This window comes from Lissotriton helveticus, chromosome 2_1 (assembly GCF_964261635.1).
Source record: "Lissotriton helveticus chromosome 2_1, aLisHel1.1, whole genome shotgun sequence".
Classification (NCBI taxonomy): domain Eukaryota; kingdom Metazoa; phylum Chordata; class Amphibia; order Caudata; family Salamandridae; genus Lissotriton; species Lissotriton helveticus.
The window spans coordinates 2123826845-2123850039 of NC_136059.1; the positions used below are offsets into that span (position 1 = coordinate 2123826845).

The 23195-nt window shown below is 45.1% G+C and overlaps 1 protein-coding gene across 1 annotated transcript in view; it reads left to right on the forward strand.

Annotated features, from left to right (window-relative positions):
* The window catches only part of SPCS3 (signal peptidase complex subunit 3), an 88729-nt gene that overhangs the window by 21651 nt on the left and 43883 nt on the right, over nucleotides 1-23195 (forward strand). Inside the window, exon 3 of the mRNA XM_078677088.1 lies at nucleotides 9294-9370. Within this exon, the coding sequence (XP_078533214.1) occupies nucleotides 9294-9370 (77 nt within the window). The remainder of the gene's footprint in view (nucleotides 1-9293; nucleotides 9371-23195) is intronic.

Genomic DNA, 23195 nt, shown 5'->3' on the forward strand with positions numbered 1-23195 from the left:
GAGCTGTTTTGTCCAGGATATTTAAGTAAGAATTACTTTTGAACTTTAACAGTTCGTGCAACATTATGAAAGCTTAGTTTTTCCTCATCCTGCCTTCTTTACATTGCTGCTTTCACCAACTCACGATTCAGAGTGCTGAAGTTCATTTTCTCTTGTCCTTCATCAACCGTGTGATTGGGTCACGAAAGACATGCCATATCTTCTAAAAACCAGTTTTTTTGTACATTTGTGAGACCGAAGCACATTTGATCTAATGAAGCTTCAGTGTGGTCAAAATGTTCGATTCAAACTTCTCTAGCAACCAGTTAGTGTTGCCTTGGTGACACGCTTAGCAAGGAGACTAACTAGTACACCAATTGGCATTCAAAGTGTGTTTTCTACTGCTGATGCACTGAGCCAGCTGATTGGTGCAAACTGCAAGCCCCTTGAACCAACACCAAGTTTTCGAACAAAAATGCTTTAGTTTAATTCTAGGCGAACAAAGTGATACCAAAGGGGATGATGGACGGAGCGTTTGAACAAATCAAACACTCACCCCCACTCATCTGATCTGGGTTTAATCCATCACCATTCTTTAGCTCACTCCACCACCCCAGTTCAGACATAGCCATATGCAAATCAGTCTGACCCTGTGCCTCATGGGAACAGTCTAGCCCGAACTGCCAATCCTTGTCTTCCTGGACCAGAAACAAGCATCCTGGGACCTTGGTGAGCAAAATAACGATGGATTAAACCCAGATCTGTGACTGGGGGTGAATGTGTTGCCATTGTGCAACATTCCGTCTATCATGTTGTGTGTTTTGCTGTTCACCCTATGTCGGAAGGGTATGCCCAAACGTGGGTCCCGTGCTCACTACGCCACTGGAGTCAAGCTATCCTGACTGAAGACGGCTGATAGCCAGAAACCGGTCCTAGGATGCTTTTTTTTTTTTTTTTTTTTTTTTTTTTTTTGAAAACCTTTATTGACATCAAAAAGGAGAGACAAGTCAAGGCCTACAACCCAGCCGGCCGGCCGCAATGTACAAAACAATCAGGAGTCATCAGGCAAATATCACATAATCAATCAATACAAAGCAGAGGCCGTACAATCATAAAAGGGGAGAGAAAAAATTCAGGAACCAAAGGGCTAAAACACAGGAGTAAATAAGGCTTAATTTTATAATATGGGGAGAAGACATATGACAGGCGCACTTTCAATACGGAGGCATCCGATATCCCGTAATCAACTGCAACATTAATAAGGGGGCATGGGGCCAGAAGATCGGGGGGGATAATACAATGCATTCAAGAAATCAGGATATGTGAGACACAATCAGCCCCTGAGCATTCTTCTCGTAACATGCCCGCCACCCAAGACACTACCAAGCCAGAACAGAGGGATCGGAAAGACAATAAACCAAAACCAGCTCGTCATAATAACTTCTAGGACACCGAGAGGAAAAAGGGGGGGGGGACGAAGTAGGGAAGGGGAGGGGGAAGGGAAGGGAAAACAGAGGGAAGACAAAATAAGACAATAAAAAGGGAAATAAAGAAATAAGAAAAACGAAAGGAAGAAGACACGCCGACCCAGGCCCCCCGTGGCAGGAAGACAGGAGACAAAAGGAGTAGCGGCCCAAGTGGGGGTATGGCGATCGGGGAGAAAGACAGCCGAAACCTATCAGGAGGATTAACGACGCCACACCCCCCACCCGAAACACACCAGAGGAGGTCAGGACAGACGCGGCCTCACGAAAAAGAGATAGAAAAGGGCCATAGAACCAGAGGACAAAAAAAAATAGTACCCAACCCACCCGTCCCACCCTGCACCCCTGTAGAAGGCTATGGCCTACCCTTCAGACAGCGTGCCTGTCGCCCTAAACCAGAACCCGAAATATAGCGCGAAGTAAGAAAGAAGAATGAGACAAAAAAAACAACAAAAGCGAAGAAAAAAAGACAGGAGGGAGGAGCAGAATAACTATAATCCGAACGGGCGGCCGCAGCCCTCCGCCCAACCAGAAAAGCACAGTCAAAAACAGACAAGGACGACACCCCATCACGCGCTATAAAACATTAAGAGAAGGGGACCGCCCACCTTTCTACGATTAAAAACAATGATGCTACTAAATCGTATACCGGGAATCAAACAGAAGTCGTACATTTCACCCCCAACCCTTTCGAGCGACAAACCCCACCCACCACATGGCAATGTAAAACCACATACTAAATACGAAATCAGCATATAGTCGAGTGGAATGGTGACTAACATAGCTACGTGGGGGGTAGATAGATCCACAAGGGAGCAATAGTCCGAACCGTAAGTGTAGATGCATCAACAATCGCAGCACGATCAGTGTAAAACAGGAGTTCAGTTGCGCCACTGGATCGGGCGAGGTGGCCCCAATTATAGACACAGGCAAAGTCGTCGAAGCAAGCACAGGAGGCAGTCCACCAATAGTTTCAGGCAACAATGTCGAACATGGTCGCAGTACAGCATCCAAGTCCCCGGGGTCCGAACCATGAAAAGCAGGGCGCCCCAAAGTCACCGGCGCACTACACGATCTTCGATCAGTGGCGGAGACACTCAAGTCAATCGAGGGGGGCGAGGCAATGAAGTCATCAAAACAAGAGGGCGACAAGAAGAAATGGCCGCCTAAAATGGCGGCAGATCGTGGCGGACCCACCGAGACTCCCAGGGCCAGGGAAGCGTGTAGGGATCTCAGAGCTTCCAGGATATCTCTGACCGTCGGCTCACGTCCACCAGATCCGCTCCCCACACGATTAGGCAACACGGGCCCGCCGCCACAGGGTGATTCTCATTCCAGAGGGTCGGCCGCCATTTCGTGAATCAGCCCAATCGCCGCCCACCAAGACCCCCGGAAATAACAGTTCGCAAATGTAGGACTTTACAAGCTCCGGGGGTCCCAGCAAGGGCGGCCTCTATGCCAAAAGGATATCCGCCCAAAACGGGTCTCCGCCAGCACCAGCCCCGGTGCCCCAAACAAGCGGAGTCCGGGCCCCGAGGACCAGGGCCGCCAGACCAAGCAGCGGTGGAGGGAGACCCCTTCACAGAATCAGGTCCCGGGGCCTCTCACCCACGTCGGCCGCGCGGCCACCAGGGCAGGCCCGGGTCAGGATCGCCGGGATCTTCGCACATCGGCTCCCAACACTGGTTCTCGCTCTCGGCCGGGGCCGAGAGCCGTCGGATCCCGCCGGCCAGGTCCCGGTCCAAGTCTCGCAGAGGCCCCGATCCCTCGGAGGCCACAACTCCGGAGCCACTGCACACCGAGACCCCGGGGTCGGATGGTAAGTACGAACAAGCCGTTATGTTTCAATGCCCCAAAAGATGTGTCGTCCTCGGACAGGATAGAAGACAGGATAGTCAATCAGGACGGAGGGCTGCGGGAGCCGAGCTAAAGGGCGACCATCACGGCCGCGAGCTAGGCTCCTCCCTCGGTCCTAGGATGCTTGATTCCGGTCCAGGGAAGACATGGTTTGGCAGTTCGGGCGTGACTGTTCCCATGAGGCACAGGGTCAAGGCTGATTTGCATTTGGCCATGTCTGAACTGGGGTGGTGTGGAGTACAAAAAAACGATGGATTAAACCCAGATCTGTTACTGGGGTGAATGTTTTGCCATTGTGCAACATTCCGTCCATCATCTTGTGTGTTTTGTCAGTTTAATTCTAGGCATCAGTAGACTGCATTATTATTTTCTTTATTGACAATTCCTTCTAACTGATGGTTCCAATCTATCAATTTCATGGCAGGAGCTTCATATAGCTGACCAAGAAAAAGTAGTCACTGTGGAACTTTCCCCAGTGGAGGCCAGTAACCACTATTAAAATCACCTCCCTTCTCCCCCCCACAATTTTGTCAAGGAACCTGGCTTTAATGTGTACAGTAAATTAAAGGTCTAGCTAGATATGGGACTTCTTTAGCAAACACCTGCAGTTCTAATTTTTCTGTCCCCACCAAAGTGGGGCTAGGCGGTTCCTGAACTCCTTGAATGTGCTAGAGATGGGGATGGAAAAAAGTCTTGTTCACTTCTTAGCTGACCTGCATCAGAACCTTTCTGCACGGGTGAGGATCGATCAAGTTGGAAACTGCACTAGGCACTTTAGCTGTGGTCGTGGAGTCCGACAGGGTTGTATTTTAGCACCTTTGCTTTTTACTCTTTATATTAATAATTTAGGTAAGTTTTTAGATCTAGCAAGCTTGGATGTCCCCAAAATTGGTCAGGAGCGTTGCCCAGTGCTTCTGTACGCCGACGATGCTGTTCTGTTATCGCGCACAGCAGTCAGCTTACAGAAGCTGCTGGTGGGATTTGGTTACTTTATGAAATCCCTGGATCTAAAGGTAAATATAGCCAAATCACATGTGATGAGTATGGATGTATGACATTACAACGCATGCTTTTACCACGCCTGCCTTTACAACGCGGTTTTTACAACGCAAACCTTTACAACGCATAGCGCTTTGGGGTGCTGGATAGTGAATAGTTTAATTTACTATTCCAACTCCAGTCCCCGTGGACACTAGGGAAGGTGTTAGATAGTAAATTAAACTTATTCCCTATCCTAGAGCGCCCCCAGAGCAATGCGTTGTAATGGATTGCGTTGTAAAAGTTGCGTCGTAAAGGCACTGCGTGGTAAAAGTTGCGTTGTAAAGGATGTTTCCCGATGAGTATCGGTCGCCAGAGCAAACAAAATTGCCGGGTTTTTTATTGTGAAGGCTCTGAAGTTACCAGGGTAACTTCTTTTATGTACCTGGGGGTTCTTTTTGATGAGAACGGCACATGGGCTGCTCAACATAAACTTACGGTCAATAGCATGGCTAGGGCAATTGCGGCTGTAAATGGGTTTGCAAAACGGTTGGGAACCAAACCTGTTGAGGCAATGATGAATATTTATAAAGCCAAATGTATTGCAATTGCCACATATGGCTCCTCTATCTGGGGGTATAGACCCATGGAGGGGATACAGCTAGAGGAGAATACATTTTTACGGGGACTATAATCGGTTCCCCAATCAACGCCCACCTATGCTGTACATCAGGAATTAGGGGCGGGTTATATAACCGACACACTCAGGCTGGCCCCAGTTATTTTTTGGCTTAAATTATGACTCCATCCCGAATTGGATCTTAATCATAGACTGATCAGGGATTGTCTCATTTTGGACTATGTACACAAGATTAGGTGGCTTGTCTATGTAAGGGAAACACTGGCAACAGTTGGTCGACAGGACCTCTTTGAGGATCCCGGGACGATCACAAGAACGGATCCCAGCGGGGTGAAGAAACAGTTTTTAAATTTATGGGTAGTACAACGTGAAGAATTGGAGCTGACAAAAGTAACGGTAAAAGCACATTATCTTTTAAAAACTATGCCGTAGATGGAACCTTATCTGAAAATTGTGACTAGATCTTTTCATCGTATACTCCTTACACGTTTCCGTTTTAATATAATTCACCTTTCGCTAGGGAATTCTAAGGGGTGGTGAAGGCTGAAAGAGCTAGGGCCATGCACTTGTGATAACTTTTCAGTCCAGGATACATTGCACTTAATAATGTTCTGTGATTTGTATAGTGACATCAGAAAGAGGTTTCTTTTCCCCTTACTAAAAAGAAAGGGTTTTATCCAAGTTAAGCCAGCTTGTTGTATTTACAGCTATTAAATGATCCCAATGAGATTTTTTATATAGCCAGTTTCCTTATGGCAGCTGTGCGGTTGAGAAATAGCTGCGAGGAGAGCCCATAACTAACGATGTTTTAGACTATTTGATTTTATCTTTTTAAAACTGTTCTTATGATTGGTATTTTTAATGAGGTTCATACCAAATTTCTTGGATGCACTGTTACTTTTTGTCCTGGAATGCACTTTACCTGACCAGTACTGTATTGCGTTTTCTTGCACATAGACTGTTATTGCCGGATTGCATTATACTGTGGACACTTTATATTGTATTGTATTTTTGCACATATATGTTGGTTCCTTTGTGTCTGTACTTTTATAGTTTTAACTTAACCGAATAAAGTGGTTTGACTGACTGACTGAATGTGCTACCTGTTGGGAATATAAAAAATATGTTAGGTTTGTGAGATGATCAGCGCAAAAATATTTTAGTTTGTTGCCTAAACACCATTCTGCACAAATTCAAGCAGGCTTAGAGCGGCCAACATAAAACCCTGTTGGACTTTACTGGAGAGAAAAAATGCTATTGTTTGATAACTGGAGGGTGTAGCGCTCCTGGTGGCAATTTTACCCCATTCCAGCTGAAGTAAAAAGCTTTTGGTATCTGAAACCAAAAGGGATTGCTGGCAAAGCAAATATTGTCCATAGCCTCACATTATAAGGAGGCTATTATATTGGTGTCCGGTTTCCCCTTTCTGACCTCTTTCATTTCGTACGTATATCCTTAAATTACATTTTCACTGATTGTATGTTTTCAGTGCGATAATGTAAGTGTCTGTTGTTTTCATATCTTTATTGAATAATACATAAAACAGTCTGAAATTTGCATCCTGCTGATACATATTTTGTTTGCATTATGCAACAAAGCATCATATGCAGAGTGTCTCATACATCGTATACACAAAACATTTGTGTATAAAAATATTTATACAGTGTATGTCTGTGTCTGCATCATGTTGCTATCAAAGGGCTAGTTGCCTCCCTGAGCTATGCAACAGTTGTTTTGGATCTACTTTCAGGATGAGTATTTCCAACAGCTGCTCTGGGTCTGCTCCAGTTCGTAAATTATACTAAGCACTTGTTGTGCTGTATTCCTGACTCCCAGTAGTCATTTGGTTACTCCACATTGTTTATACGTGTGCCCTCTGGATTAAAATACTGTTCTAGATTTACATACCATTCATGGTGTGTCTCCACCTATATGAGTGATTTTATCATTCCATTTCTTCTCCGTCACGTCTCTTGCTTTTGTAGTCTAAAATGTTGTTCTCAGTTTCATCCCAATTTACCAAGTCAGACAATCTGTATGTAATTGCTGTTGCCCTGGGGGTCCTCCAAGTCCTGCAATTAAACACTCTACTAATAAGGCTAGATCTGGAAACTTGCTCTTAAGTTTGACTTTATATCCATCCCAGCAAACCAGTATGTTGTAAAAAAAACCCACAAATTATGCTGATTTATATAGCGCAAACTCGACTCGAAGGTATTGCAGCTCTTTACATGAGCACCAGTTACTTTACACAAGGACACATTCATTTTTTTTTTTGTAGGCACAGGGCGATTAGGTGATTTGCCCAGAATCATAGGATGTGGAGTCGACCCGAGGCTTAAACCTTGGTTTCCCAGCTCAAAATGTATCTGTCTAGCAGTCAGACCACATCCTCTCCAGGTCCATTGCTTTGGTTGAATAGGTCACTATAGTCATAATTGTACAAATTGAGTATTTCAAGGATCCAGGTGCCTAGGACAAAAGACATAGCAACAGAGCATCTCATCCTAATTCTATTCAATGTCATTTATTTGTGTGGGCTGTAGGTTCCAGCCCTACCTCTCAGAAACCAACAAAGACCAGATGTGGAGTATCCCAAGGATCCTCCCTCAGCCCCACCCTCTTCAACATCTACATGGCCCCCCTCGCAACCATCATCAGAAACCACTGGCTCAACATCGTCTCCTACGCCGACGACACCCAGCACACCCTCTCCCTCACCAAGGAACTCAACATCACCAGGCACAACTTCCAAGAAGGGATGAAAGCCATCGCCAGATGGATGATGGACAGCTGCCTGAAACTCAACTCAGAGAAAACATAAGTCCTCATCCTTTGCTCCACCCCCTTAGCAGGAGATGGCACCTGCTGGTCTCCCGCCCTCGGAACCCTCCCACCCCGACAGACCATGCAAGAAACCTCTGCATCATACTGGACTCTTCACTCACCATGAACCGCCAGATCATCGCCGTATCCCCTGCCTGCTTCAACACCCTCCGCATACTCCAGGAAACGTTAAGATGGATCCCCTCCAAATCCAGAGAAATGGTCACACGCCCCCTCATCACTAGCAGATTGGACTACGGTAATGCCCTCTACACCAGAATCAAGCTACAGACCATCCAGGACACTGCAGCCAGACATCCTGGACATCTACGCCGCAACCACATCACCCAACACATCTGTGACCTCCACTGGCTCCCAGTAGAAAGAAGAATAATCTTCAAGCTCCTCTCGCATGCATATGAGCTCCTCCACAACATCGAACAAGCCTACCTAGACAACCGCCTTGCCTTCTATGCAGCCAAGAGAAACCTCTGTTCAGCCGAACTCTCTGGCAACCATTCCACGCATCTACTAGACCAGAACGGGTGGAAAGTCCTTCTACCTTGCAGCCAAGACCTGGAACAACCTCCCCCTCCACCAAAGACCTACACTGCTCCAGTTCAGGAAGGACCTCAAGACCTGGCTTTTACATTTGACCACAGCACCCTACGAAGCTGCCCCGTGCCTTGAGACCCTCACGGGTGAGTTGCTGCGCAATACCAACCCCTGATTGATTGAAGGTTTCCTGCTGTAACTGTTCAGTCCATGTGGTGATTGGTCTAGGGGATTATGACACACTGTTGCCCTGCTGAACTTTATGAATGATAACATAGTCCCTCTGTTAGGAGTTGCTTTGCTGTCTCCAGTATCTCCGCCTGCGTACACAGGTCATATGGGCAGCCAGCCAGTCTGTGATGCTGATTGGTAGTGACTAGTGGTTGTCTGACCCCCATTGAAGGAATCTGTTATCAAATGCTTACACAGAATGTAAACTGCAAAACAGTAATCACCACAATACTCTTTTAAGCTGATTTAAAAGTAAGAGACATCAAACAAAGTCTGAAGGGCTGACGTAAAATAGCCAACAACTGAAGAGGACTGATCCAGGGCTAGTGAGGGTAACATGTTACATTGAATTACTAGCTGTCATTCTTTTAGTTGGTTTGGACGCCTATTCATGGACCTGGTTTGAACTCTCGGCAGTAATGTGTTTTTTTTAATTCTTCAATTTAGATCTTAGTTTGCAGGCATTGTTTTGACTTGCTGCCATTTTAAAAGTTCCATTTGTCTGTCTCCGCTTCCAGGGTCTTATTTAACTGTAACATGCTGTCAATTTAATTCTTTATTTCTAATTTGTCTCTGCACAATTTAGTACTCGCGTGTTCCAATTACAGAGATTAAATAAATCAAATTCTTTCAGTCTGAAATTACACGAATTGTGACTTATAGTCTATCCTAAATCTGTAATGATTCATAAATTGGTGAATAACCGTTTCAGACTTTTGTTTTCTTTAACTTTAACAACTCACATCTGCAGCCAATATTTGACTGGAATGTTAAACAGTTATTCTTATACTTGTCTGCTGAATATTCAACAAGAAGTAATGTAAGTATATATCCCACATCTTTTTTTCCAAAAACGTTAATTGTGATCTTTACTTTAGTCTCTACATTTATTAATTTGTCACTTAAAGGAATGTTCTTTTTCTAATATTTAAAATGATTTTTTTTTTCACTTTTTGTTCTTGGATCTTTTAGCTTTTTTGATACTTTTTAAAAAATTTCCCTTCAAGTGTTGATAGTGTTCGTTATTTACCTTATATTCAGAAAAATAGTCATGGGTTAAGTTATGTTACTGCTCTCTTCGTCGTCCTTTCTAAAAAGTAATTAGGAGATTAAATTTGGGACTAATGTTCAATGTTCATCTGCTGGTATAGCCCTAAAGTATCAGAAAAATGCCGGAAGTCTAACTCTCTTCAAACGTTGTGCTAGATTGGAGGAATTTAAAATGTCTTTGGAGCTTTAATTGCTCTACCCAACCTATGGAAAGTGTCTGCACGAATCTCATTACAGAAACCTTTCTTCACCGAGGTTTCTAGACTATCGGAAAAATAACATCAAGTAGAAAGTATGAAAGTAAAACAAAAAAGAATGGAGATGGCGAGAGATCCACAAGCTGTAGGATAATCCTCGTATTGGCCAGTTCATAGTGAAAACGTTTTTGGACCCCAGCAAAAGAATTGATAATCTAGAAATTAAGAGAATTAGGAAATCGAACTTAAAAGAAAACATACATATTTATTATATTTTGTTTTAATGTGCTAACTCTAAATATCATGAAAAGGAGGAAACAATCTAAAAATGAAAAGGAATTTGTTAACAAAATGCTGTAACTTCATGCTCTACGCATTCTTGAGAGTACAGCTCAATGCTTTACAAATCAAAAAAAGAAACTGTTAAGCATTCTTTTAGATTTGGACAAAGAGCCAATGAAACAGCAAGGGTAAAATAATGTGTACCTTGACAAAAGGGTAGCTATTTAAGTTTGTTTTGAGATAGTAGAAGATGTGCTTTCTTTCTCTCTTACTCCCCTTTCCCCCCCACAGGCAGTCTGTATTTCTGTAGTACATGGTTCTTATGAGTGGAGATGAAACTGCTTGCTAGCTTTTCTTGAGGGCTACGAGTGACCTACTGAAAACAAGTAGGTGACTGTAAGAAAGTGCCCTCTTTTTGCATGGTTGCCCCCATTTTTTGCCAAACTGCTGATGTGCTTTGACTGAGTGTGCCCTGGGCTCCTGCCAAACAGGTACCCAGGGCCTATGTTCTTTCCCTAAACTGCATTAAAAACAAAACCCAATTGCCATTCTTTTGCCACAGGTCAGTCTCTTGTAAATGGTACCAAGGGCACTGTGAGGAAGGCTTGTGAGAACTGCAGCACTTATTGTGTCCCTATACTTTTGCACACACACACACCTAACAAAGTGAAGAGTCGACATGGCACACATCCCTGTGTGCTATGCCTGCAAGCCAATGCCCTGGCAAAGGTCAGCCACCCCTCTAGCTGGGTGCACTATCCAGTGGCGAGGGTACAGGTGCATGAGCCCTGTACCCCTACAGTGTCCAAGTCAATTCTTAGACATTGTAAGTGCAGTAATATGGTGCTGGGAATTTATCATTATGAACTCCACAGCACCATAATGGCTTTAATGAAAACTGGGAAGTTTATTATCAAACTTCTCAGCACATTAAACCCGAACTGATGCCAGTGTGGGAGTTAATGGAAAAATGCACTCGGAGGGCGTCTTAGAGATGTCCCCTGAAAAACGACCTAACACTAGTGTCTGGGCTGAATGGCTGCTCGCCAGCTGCTACCACCAGACATGCTTCTGGACCCCTGGGTTGAGAGCCAGTCGGGTGTCTGAAACAAAGCACTGGGTGCCAAGCCTCCTCCCCCAGAATGGGCATGGTCCACGAAGGGGAAGCTTCAAAGGCTTGCCACCTTTGTGAGCTACCTCAGCCAATGGCTGCTTCCAAAAACTGGCCCCCACCGGTTCTGACCCCCACTTTGGGCGGGAGAATGAGCGTGAACACCAAGTGAGGAAGGGAGGTGTGCCCACATTTACCAAACCCACTCCTCAGGTGGGGGAGGCGGGGTGAAGCACAACTCTGTCCCCACCATGTGGCAGATGGGGGGGACCCAGCCAACCAGTGTGAGGCATGTTCCATTCTCCCACTGGAGGGTGGCATAATAGGGGGTGTACCCACCCCAAGGAAGGGATCATTGGTTCCTACCATAACTTACCTGTAACGCTGAACCTTGCCTCCTCAGACAAGAATCGGGCAAGAAAAAGGACGAAGAAGCCGTGTTGAAACTAAGAGGACGCCTACTAACTTGGCCCCAGCCCTACTGGCCAGTCCTCACCTACAACCTGCAACAGCTTAATCCTGGTGTGTACTGCAGCCAGCCGCTTCAAGAACTTAAGGGACCTGCCCTGCCTTCCAAACCCAAGACTATGTCTCTCGTGAGCACCGGATTTGCTCACCAACAAACTCTGAGTCTGCACCCGACGCCTACGGGCCGAGTTCGATTGGCCCAACACCACGAGGAGGTCATCGGTGATCCTGTCCTGAGATCTGGTGATGTCTGACCTGCCTCTACTCTCCAAACGACGCCTGAAGTCTCTTTCTGGAGGACCCCCACGACCGGAGCTGGTAAGAAAACCAGACACCCCTGCACCCGATGTCCCGTGGCCTGAGGTGGCCCAACCGACGGTGTCCCAGCATCCCCAGGCATCCCAACTTCTCCAACCGGTGGTCACCTCCAGAAGATCTTTGTCCCTTAGCCTACAATATTTATTGCAACCGGAGAATCCCCATTGAAAACAAGGCACCCGACTCCTAAACGGCATTCCTGCACCCAACCGCCACAGCGCCTCTGCGGGTGTACTTTGGGTGCTAACTCTGATCCCCCTTTGCCCTGAGTCAAACACCAGGAGCTTTGCTCCCACAGCCTTGTGGCCTGCTTGTGAGCAGCCACCAACCGGAGGCTCCGTATCCCCAATTGGATAACATTAGGCCTCAGCACTCTGTACCCAGCCGCCCTAGTGCCGCTGAGGGTGTTTCAAGTGTGCATCCTTGACCCTGGGGGAACCCTGGTTCTAACCCCAGAATAGAAACTCCCACAAACTTGCACTTACCTGCAAAACGTTAACTTCATTTTTCTCCATAGGAATACAATAACTGTTTTTCCTTGAAAATTGCTGCCCACTCAGGATATAAACTAAACAGAAATAAATCAGAGTGCATGCCAATGAACATATACACGACTAAAGAGGTATTAGGTGACTCGGGACTAGCATGGGAACCGGGATTTGTCAAATACCTGGGAATCCAATCCAGGAACAATCTAAAAATCACCCTCGAACAAAACAAGAAAACTACCCTAGAAAAAATCGAAGGGCTGCTGGAAAACTGGTCGCCCAAGTTCATCACCTGGTGGGACAGAATAGACGCAGTCAAAATGATGATCACCCCCATTGTTAACTACCTGGCAGGAATGCTGCCCCTAGCACTCACGGACGACTTCTACAAAAAAGTAGATCAATTGCTAAACAAATTCATCTGGCGGGACAAAAAAACGAGAATAGGCCTCCAGAAACTGAGACTGGAAAAAAAACTAGGTGCCTTCAATGTGGCAGACCTGAAAACTTTCCAAACAGCCTTTATAGCCAGACAAGGAATGCACTGGGTACTCCAGAAACAGCAATACATGCCGACCAGGCAATTGCTAGAGAGAGCCATCCTGAACAACATAGAGCCCCTAGCCCTCCTCACGTCCAACAAACAGACACTAAAAGGGAACCCAATTTTCAAGATAACGAAGCACGCACTGCTCAAGGTAGACCAAAAACTGGAGGTTAGCATTAAAAACTCGATGTGGGCATCACTTTGGGCAAACCCCAAAATAATTTACAAGGGGAGACCCCTCGACATAACAACATGGAAACAGCGGGGATTCATTCACCCAGCGCAGCTGGAAGAGGGGCGAGAACCCCACACTTTCAACAACCTAAAGGAAAAGTATGCCCTCCCAGAAACGGGGCTATACAATTTCCTAGCCATCAAAACTGCCATCACTAAATCGGAACTAACCAGGCAGACACCATCAATCTTCCGATTCATGGGAAACATAAACATGACAGGACACCAAGTTTCAAAAGTGTTCAAACTCCTCCACCCGGCCTCCTCCAATCTCAACGCCAAGAACAATAGCTACTGGGAAACGCATATAGGCTCCAAACTCACAGAAAAGCAAACACACACTATGTGGGCGTCACCAACTGAAAACATGATATCGCCGGTGCTTGCCCAAACGAAATTCTGGTTGCTGCACCAAGCGTACTGGACACCAGCTAAACTCTCAAAGATAGGACTGAGAGAAAACGACCTCTGCTGCAACTGCGGTAAAGAAAAGGGGGATCTTGCTCACCTCATCTTCCACTGCAGCAAGGTGAGCAAATTCTGGGAGAAGGTGTTTGACTTCACTAACAAAGCCCTAGGCTGCACCCTGAAACAAGAATTTGCAACCATAACCACAGCTCACAACACTACAGATATAGCCACGCAACAGGACAGAAACCTCCTAGACTTCCTTTTGACAAGCACTACAAAAACAGTGCTGGCCAAATGGAAAGACACCACAAAAGCTACTTTCAAAGGGTGGCTCAACTGGGTGACGTACCCAAGAGGGGCGGACAACACTGCACTGAGACACACACCATGGAGGAAGCCAGAAAGAGGGATGTGGTCAACCTTAGACAAATTCCTAAATTCGTATAAACCGCCATAAAAAGTTCACTGACGCAAAACCTGCGCGAACCTCCATCACAGAAAGACTGTCAATCCACAACCACCAGCCAAACGCCTTTATGTTATATGTTATGTTATTTGTTAAAAACGGATGAAAGAGTCTAAACCAAACGCCTTTATGTTCTTTGTTAAAAACGGATGAAAGAGTCGAAAAACATTCTACCAACACGGCCATTGCTAAATGTTTGCAAGCATACCTGAACAATTGAACACACAATCGCGACACAGATGGAAGAAAAACCAGGGCGTGTCTCCGGCATCCGTTATATGTAATGTGGATCTGTACATTGTCATAAAAAATCCAATAAAAATATTAAAAAAATAATAAAAAAAGAAAATTGTTTCAAGTGTGGAGTTGGTTTGTATGAAACATTGAAAAACTGCATATGTACAACAAGCAAATTACTTACCTCTTGTCTAGGAGATGTCTCAGTGTGATAACTATGCATATCACAATGATTAGCAAAAGTAATCTGAAAATTAATCCAAAAAGTAACGTACATAGTAACTGGAAAGTAATTTCAAAATATTGACTTACCTGTAATTCAACCAACTGCATTTGACCTGCATTCAACTGTAAAACACTGCATATGATTTTGAAAAGCATTTATTCCACCTACCAGCACCAGGCTTGGCTTGGTTCTAGAAATAAAATAGCTAAATAATATATGTATACAAAAAATTAGTCTGCGTTCAGTCTTTGAGTGTGTGACATCATTCGCAGCCTGAGTGTGTACTACAAATGCTTAACACTACCCTCTGATAAAGCCTTACTGCTCGCCCACACTACCACAAATAGAGAGTAAGGTGCTATATATTTTTACCTCTGCCTACCTTTGGGGTTCCACTGGACTCTGTTCACACTTTTCCTCATTTTGGTATAGTATATACAGAGCCAGCGTCCTACAGTAACTACTTGTTGGAGAGTCAGGAGAGAACAAGAAGGAACATATTGGTGTCCACTGGATGAAATCGGTTTAAACCCATCTGTGGCTGGTGCACAGGAAAGCACACGTTTTGTGGGCCTGGATATCGGCAATGGGAACAAACCATGCATACAAGAAGCAGCACAATGTAAATGAAAAGATATACTCTTGCTTGAAGATTTTTCTTTTTTGTGGGGAAGAAGGGACCTTTTGTTCTGTCTGTTACTTTCACTCGCTATATAGATTCGCATGGCTTAATAGACACACTTGGTGAATTAACACCATGACCAGTATTTCTTTTTCCCAGTTGGCAAAAGGCAAATGTTTAAACCAAACCAGAGTCTGAAAAAAGGATCATGACCGTTCTTCAGTATTCTGCTAGGTTAGCTAAGCCTGTGAATGACCTGCACGTTTTGTGTTTCATGTTATTGAATAGAAAGTAGAAAGGCATAATTATCGATCTGGATATTTTATGGGTAATACAGAATAACTTTTGTTTTTTGTTTTTTTTGCTGCATATTTGTGGTTGGTCTTCTTTCTGTTTCCTGGGATGGAGCAGCACGAACATGACGTGTCATAAAGATTGTAGAGGTCTTATAATGGTACTTACTATTATCCAGTGATTATCTGGGAAAAAATGATTGGTAGGACTGGGGCATGCTGTTGTAAAAGGAGGGAGAAAATAGCTCTTGTGGAATTCTCTTTTTCTGGCATATCTTCCTAGTCAGTTGCAATCTTTTTCTCCCAAGTTAAGCGGCGTGCACTTTGGCAGTCTGTTTGCATCACTTCAGCTTGTTAAGCTGTTAGGCAAGAAGCCCATTGGTTCACAAAGAAAAATGAATGTCCGAGTTCTTTATTGCTCAATGAATAAATTGATAATCTTGATAAACCAACATTCTGTGTTGTGGAAAATAGGTCCTTCCTCTTGGTTGTTAATGCTAAATACTTGACATCCCACTTGCACAAGATAAGAACCAAGGCCTTTAGCATTAGATCAGTTTTAGTTTGGTTTAACACATTTTATGGTGGGTTGTCTGTTCACCTCCTTCATAAAGATATTCATTACCTGGAAAGTAATAACTGTATTGTTCTATGGGTGTTTTTTTCCTCCTGGTGTTTCAGATGTAAACAGGAATCTGCTCATTTGACAGAAAGTATGTGGAGTGTGCATTTCTTCTTCTTTTTAAGAAGAAAGTCAGCCTGACAAGATCGTTTCTAGGATCTAGAGATTATGACCGTTATTTGTCCCAATTTCTAAATCCAGGATTGCAGGACATTGCCTCGTGTCAATATATTTATTTATTTATTTATTTATTTAATTTGTATAGCGCGTTATAACCACCGGGGTCTCTAAGCGCTGTTTGTCCAGAATTACGTAGTGGGGGTTCGGCCTTTACTTGATATTACCACAGCGCCTACAGGCTACACCATGCTTGCCTAAACAGAGTGGTTTTTAATTTTTTCCTAAAGGATAACAGGTTACATTCCTTCCTTAGTTCTGGGGCCAATTTATTCCATAGTGCAGGAAGCGTGTTGGAAAAAGCACGTCCTCCCACCGTGGCCAGTTTGAAACGGGATTGGGACACGAGGGTCGCATCCGACGAACGCAAAGTCCTGCTCGGTGTGTAAGGGGACAGGCGAGATTTCAGGTATCTCGGTGCATTGCCATACAACACCTTGTGTGCGATGCACAAACCTTTAAAAACAACCCTCTGCCGAATCGGGAGCCAATGTAGCTCCTGCATCAGTGGGGAAGAGTGGGCAGTTCTAGGTTTTTTATAGATCAGCCGGGCTGCATCGTTCATAACCCCCTGTAGCATATCCAACAGCCGTTGAGGTAGGCCGATATACAGGGAGTTACCGTAGTCTAGCCTAGCCAGAATTGTGGCTGAGACCACGTGTCTCATGGTGGAAAAAGAGAGTAAAGGAGAGATCTTTCTCAATTGTCGCAGCAGGCCTATACAAGTGCCCACTACCGTGGTGACTTGTTTCTTCCTGGAGAGTTTATCGTCCACGTATAGACCCAGGCTTTTTACTGCAGACGCCGGCTCCGGCGACGCACCCAGCTCCACAGGCCAAAATCTCTCACTCCAAGGGTTGCCCGTGATGGAGATAGGCAGCACTTCCGTCTTGTCCGGGTTGATTTTTAAAGAATTCTCGGACATCCAGTTAGTGGTGGCTTTAAGTATATCCTGCAACCTGGTGGACGCTCCCGGACCATCATCCAGCCGGATGATTATCTGGGTGTCATCAGCGTAGTTGTACACTAAGCAGTCCATCCTGTTCAGGAGTGCAATTAGAGGCTGCAAATATACATTAAAGAGTAGGGGTGACAGGGCAGATCCCTGTGGAACCCCACAGGTAATAGGGGAGGAAGTGGAAAGCAGATCCCCCAACTGTACTCTCTGTGTCCTGCCCTGCAGGAATGATGTGAGCCATGCATGCGCTGTACCCCTGATACCAAAGGATCTCAGCCGCGACAGTAGTTGTTCATGACACACGGTATCAAATGCCGCGGAGAGATCCAATAGTACCAGGGAGCTTGGTGTTTTTATATCGGCGCGACTCCTCAGTTCATCCAGAATAGAGAGCATAACTAGTTCCGTGCTATGATTAGCACGGAACCCTGCCTGATTGGGCTCCAGCAGGTTATTGCTCTCCAGATGTCCCGAGAGCAGCGCCAGCACATGCTGCTCAATAACTTTAGCCAGAAAAGGCAGCTGGGAGATGGGTCGAAAATTCTTTAGACACTTCGTGTCTGATCCAGGTTTCTTTATTAAAGGGATCAGGCGAGCCTCTTTAAAAGCTAGAGGCACCTGTCCTGTGAGAAGAGAAGCGTTCAGCAGATGTAAAACTTCATTCTCAATACCTGGCAGTGCCAGTTTGAACACATCCGGAGGGCAAAGATCGACCTTAGAGCCAGATTTAACTCGATCCATGATCGTGCGTAGCTCCTGTTTTGCCATTGGGATGAACTCAACCAGCGGTATAGTGTCCGATGAGATGGAAAGATCGGGTGGGCAGGGACAATCGAGGGGTGTAGTTGCGGCAATTTCTCCCAGAATATTGGAGATCTTATTCACAAAAAAGTCCTGGAACCTCTGACAGTCCACCTGGGCGAACTCAGTGCTTTGCTCTGTTTGTCCTGAGCTCAGCAAGGACCCGAAAGATTTCCTTCTGCGGATTTCTAGCCGCAACTATTCTTTCCTCAAAGAAAACAGCCTTCCTAGACTGGATGGCTAATTTATACGTCGACAAGGAAGAAATATATTCTTTCTTGGCAGTGGCGTCATACTCCTTCCGCCATGCTCGTTCCTTCCTCCTCACCGCACGTTTCAAATCCCGTAGGGTATCATTATACCATGGAGCACCGGCTCCTCTCTCCACCTTCTTCGTCCTCCGAAGGGGTGCCACCAAGTCAATGGCTCTCCCCAATCTCTGCTGAAATTGTCCGCAAAGAACATCGATATTACCCTCCTGCTCCATCACTGGGGGGGATTCATCCAGGAGATGCACCAATTTCTCCCCATCGATGTTTCTCCACTTCCGGGCCAATTTCCAACCTTCCCCCGGTTTGGACAAATGCCCTTTCAGTAGAATTCTTCCTCTTAACAAAGAATGGTCAGACCACGCACATGGCAAGATTTCTAGAGGGGCATGGTGGTCCAGACTAAATCAAGCGCATGTCCCTTCTCGTGTGTTGGTCCCTTCACTTGCTGAGTGAAGTCTAAAGAGGAGAATGCTTCCTCGATCTGCAGCGCTTGTCCCTCTTTAGGGGATTTTTCCCAATGGTAATTAAAGTCCCCGACAATAATCATTTTGTCGTACCTCGAGCGCAGATCCTGAACCAGTCGAATGAGAAGAGCCGGGAATTCAGGCGGAGCCCAGGGTGGTCGGTATAGCACCAAAAACACCACACAGACCGCCCCCCGCCTGAGTTTTACCCCTATAACCTCTGCGCCCCCTAAGGTTTCAGATAGAAACATTTCGGCACGGACATGGGCCTGATAGAGAAGAGCTACTCCCCCTCCTTTCTTAGCTCCCTCCCTGTTAAAATGGAGAACCAGATAATTATCTGGTAAGGCTGCCACTAAATCCGGCGCCGACCAGTCCTCCAGCCATGTCTCGGTAAGCGCAAGAACATCTAGCTCACCGTCTTCCAGTAATGAAAAAACCTCCAGCTTATGGGCCTGCAAAGAGCGTGTATTCAATAGGCCATAGTTTAGAGCATGCGCATTGGAATCGCGCAGCCCCTCTCTGGGGTCCCTGGCTGTGGAAAGAAGCCCCTCTAGGGCTAGCAGATTTAGACAATCCTGGGCGAGATGGGACTTACCCAAGTTGAGCCCCAGAAGGTCGCGTCTAGAATAACGCAAAAATGGGCCAGGGGTTCTGGCCCCGAGTCCCGGATGGTCACTGATGGGCAAAGATGGGCTCGCCTCTGGCGAGCCTCCGGCGCGCCTATGGCGAGCCCGCTGCGCGTCACCGCTGCGCGTCATCATGGGGGCGTTTAAGTAGCACCCAATCGTGCTATGTCTGCCGCGACAACTAGAGCGGCAACAAAGATGGCGTCCCTTGCCGGCACTTCCCCTCCCAAGATGGCGTCTACCCCCAGACCAGCTAACGGGCCGCCGAACAGCGGTGGAGATTGCAGATTTTACATGCAGGTTTGTCCTAAGAAGCCCGCTAAGCACCACGATTCCAAATGGTGAAGTGTTCCCTATAAAATGCGAGAAATTAAAATGCACAGACTCGCGCTTTAAGCGCCGAGCATATGACAGCTAAAACAATTAGATTTCCAATCCACAATTGAAATTAGGTGTCCACCAGCAAGTGGCAGTAACTAAATTTCTAGAATAGCAAGCGCAGCAGCAGCGTGATGAAATAATGCCTCGCCTGCACTAGCGCTTACCTGAACCCCAAATTTGGGGTTAATCTCAGCAGAGGATGACAGTCTATGATAGCCTTTAGGGCTAATGAAGGAAGGTGCAGGTTGCGAGTCATTTGATCTTTGATGGTCTATTTTTAAACTTGCCTCACCTTTATTTGCATCATATTTTTGAAAAATATAATTCTAATATCATTGTGTTCTTTATAACTGCTGAGTAGAATGGAACATCTAGATGTGGTATTTACAATGGGAAAGTTTTTTGTGTGCGCTGGAAAACGTTTAAACTTGCAAGTGGAAATTTTAGTGTTCTCTCTTTTTTTAATTTTATGTTTTTAAAACCGTTTTCAATAAAACACAAATATTATTACTGATTCCCCAAATTCCACAGATAGGCCATTGTCACACCAGTAAACAATAAGATAAAAATCCTTTTCTAGTAGTGTTGAGAATTAATCTGAAAGATGCTTTGGGCCTGATTACGAGTGCGCCGGGCTTCCGTCCGCCGCACTGAGATGGCGGTCTGCTACATTACGACTTTAAAAGTCGTAGCGTTGGAGGACCACCGGCTGTGCCAGGGAGCAGTCGTTCCCTGGGGAGGTGGAGCTGTGCCGCAATGTAACATTCTCTAGGGGACTGTAGCATATTACGAGTTCTGCCACCGCCGGGCCATTTCATGGCAGGAGCCCCACCATGAAATGGCTGAAAGTGCTAAAACAAAGTGTACCCTACAGGGCCTCTAAGGCCCCCACCCCCATGGGGATGCTTTCAAGGGGGCACAAATTGGGCCCCCTATCTGTATACCACCAAAGTTCCAGCACGGCGTGGACATCACCGTTCATGCCGTCCTGGAACTTTTTTGCCATTCCCATTGCGGTGCCTGTTTTCCAGGTACCGCCATGGAAAAGGCGGAGGACCATCAACCTTACATGAGGTCAACTCTTAATAAGGCAGGCGGTCTTTGCTCGGCTTTGGCGAAGCCACGCCGGCAGAGAGCTGGCGCAACTGCGCCAAAGTTGTAATCAGACCTTTATCGATTACCCTGTTTTCAGGTAACAAAAGAAATGTTTTTTCCTTGTGTAATACCTATAATTAAAAAAAAAAAAACATTTCTATTAACAAAAAGTATACATTATATGTTGTGAATCTGCAATGCTAGTCACCAGTGAAGGCAAACTTATACCTGTACCCAGGACACCCAGAAACTATGCATATCCCCTGTATTGTGTTTTGTGTGACATGCTTTAGCACCAAAGTGTAATGAATCTCAGTCCTGGCCAAGATCACACTATAATGTAACTCTCCATCATGATCAAACAAAGCTGACGGCTTAAGTCCTAACCCTGAAATTGTGAAAGGCTAATATATTTTTCTGAATAGTTTGGCACATTCTCAACAACTGCTGCCTTACTTCCAGTACAGTTGTCTTCATCCCAGTTTTGTGATTTTGGAATGATGGATAGTAACATTTACAAACAAAATAAAGTTGATGTTTAAGGCCCTGTGTTTTCAGGAGTTTATGCATTTAGCTTTCATGGCCTTCAAATCATGTTACCACCTCAAATATCCACATAAAAAATCTCAGACCAAAATGTTGTCAGCAAGTCTTGTCAACGTCATCATGTTTTCTTTTTCCTACTCAGTGAGCCAAATTGTAAATTTGATGGAAAATGTCAATTCCACCTAATTAATGGTGTATATCTAGAAACACTGAAACAGTGAAAAACTGATCCTGGTCCTGTATCAGTATCCCATTATTTCCAGCAGGGAGTCCGGGTCTGATTACAATCTTAGGGGATGGGATTCTCGGTCCCAAACGCGACGGATATCCCTTCCGCCATATTAAAAGTTTCATAGCATATAATGGAATTGTAATTTGGCGGACGGTATATCCGTCACATTTGTCACTCAGTTTGTTTTTTCTGACCAATTAGGAAGTTCCTAAATACGTTCCAAAGCTGTTTTTAAGTAACCTCTTTCTCCTAAGAGAACAGTATTTTCTTACTTATCCTGAAGGTGCTTTTACCATCCTATTCTCTTTCAGCCACCACGCCTGTTCTTTGATCAATGTTCATCCTGTAGCAGCATAATGTTCATGAAAGATTACCAAGACATCTGAGTGGTTTGTTCTTGTATATCATCAAGGGCTATGCAATTTACCATAAAATGTCTTGCAGGAGACTGAGAAATAGGGAATATGTTCACCTTACAACAAAACAAGGCAAGGTAGGAAACATAGTAAGTTCTGCTGTTACCAGTGGGACCGGGGCAGAGGGACACTTTTTTTTCTTTCCTCTCCGCCCCAAAGAAATTATTCTAACGCTTCTGAAGAGGAGTAGATCGCTTCTCATAGTCATCACTCTCTACGTCGAGGTGGTCAAAGATGACCATCTATACATTTGTTGTTGAGATATTAACTGTTGCTTCTTTCACATGCATCCCTGTCGGAATGGTCTGAAATACTGGGTCGATGTTGAGACACCCCTTAACCTCATCCAGAACAAGCATTTGCAATGCAATAGGTCTCGCATTAGGAAAGTTTGAGCTATTGGTATTGTAAATGGCAAAGTTTTTATTTATGTCTTTTTTTTTTTTTAAATAGCTAAATTAATAGCTTCGTCATTTACAATGCCAATAGTTATAACTTTCGCAAATGTGATACCTATAGCATTTGTAATGCAATATGTTTTGTATTTACAAACCGCGAGAGGACAAAAAAAAGCTCCGGACCACCGCCTCCTCCCAGGCCTTCAAAAGGGACCTCAAAGTTCTCCTCCTCCAGAGACACCTCCAAAAGTAATTCACGTCCTCTTGCTATTTGTGAGGAAGACTTCCCACTACTGATAATTTCTACTTTCCATGACCATGGAAGTGCCTTCCCAGTGTATGCCTGTGATTGGAGGGTCTGCCTTTTTGCAGTATTTTCCATGTACTGGTGTTCGGTGCCCTTTTGTAACATGCACACACCACTCTGCCCTTGCAACACACGGCTGCTACCTCTCACATGTCTTTACCTTTGATACTTGCACAAGTGCCACCTTGCCCATGTAACGCTTGTTCCTGAGCCTGAGTGTCTAGCACTTATTGCAGGACTATACCTCTAATTATACTCTGTTTTCTCTTATAACTGCACACTTGTCACTTTCATTTCCTCTTGTGCACTTTTGACTACCTCATGTATTTTGGTTGCTCACAATTTTTACTCAAGTATTTTGTTTGGTCACCATTGTCACTATTACCTTTACTACCTC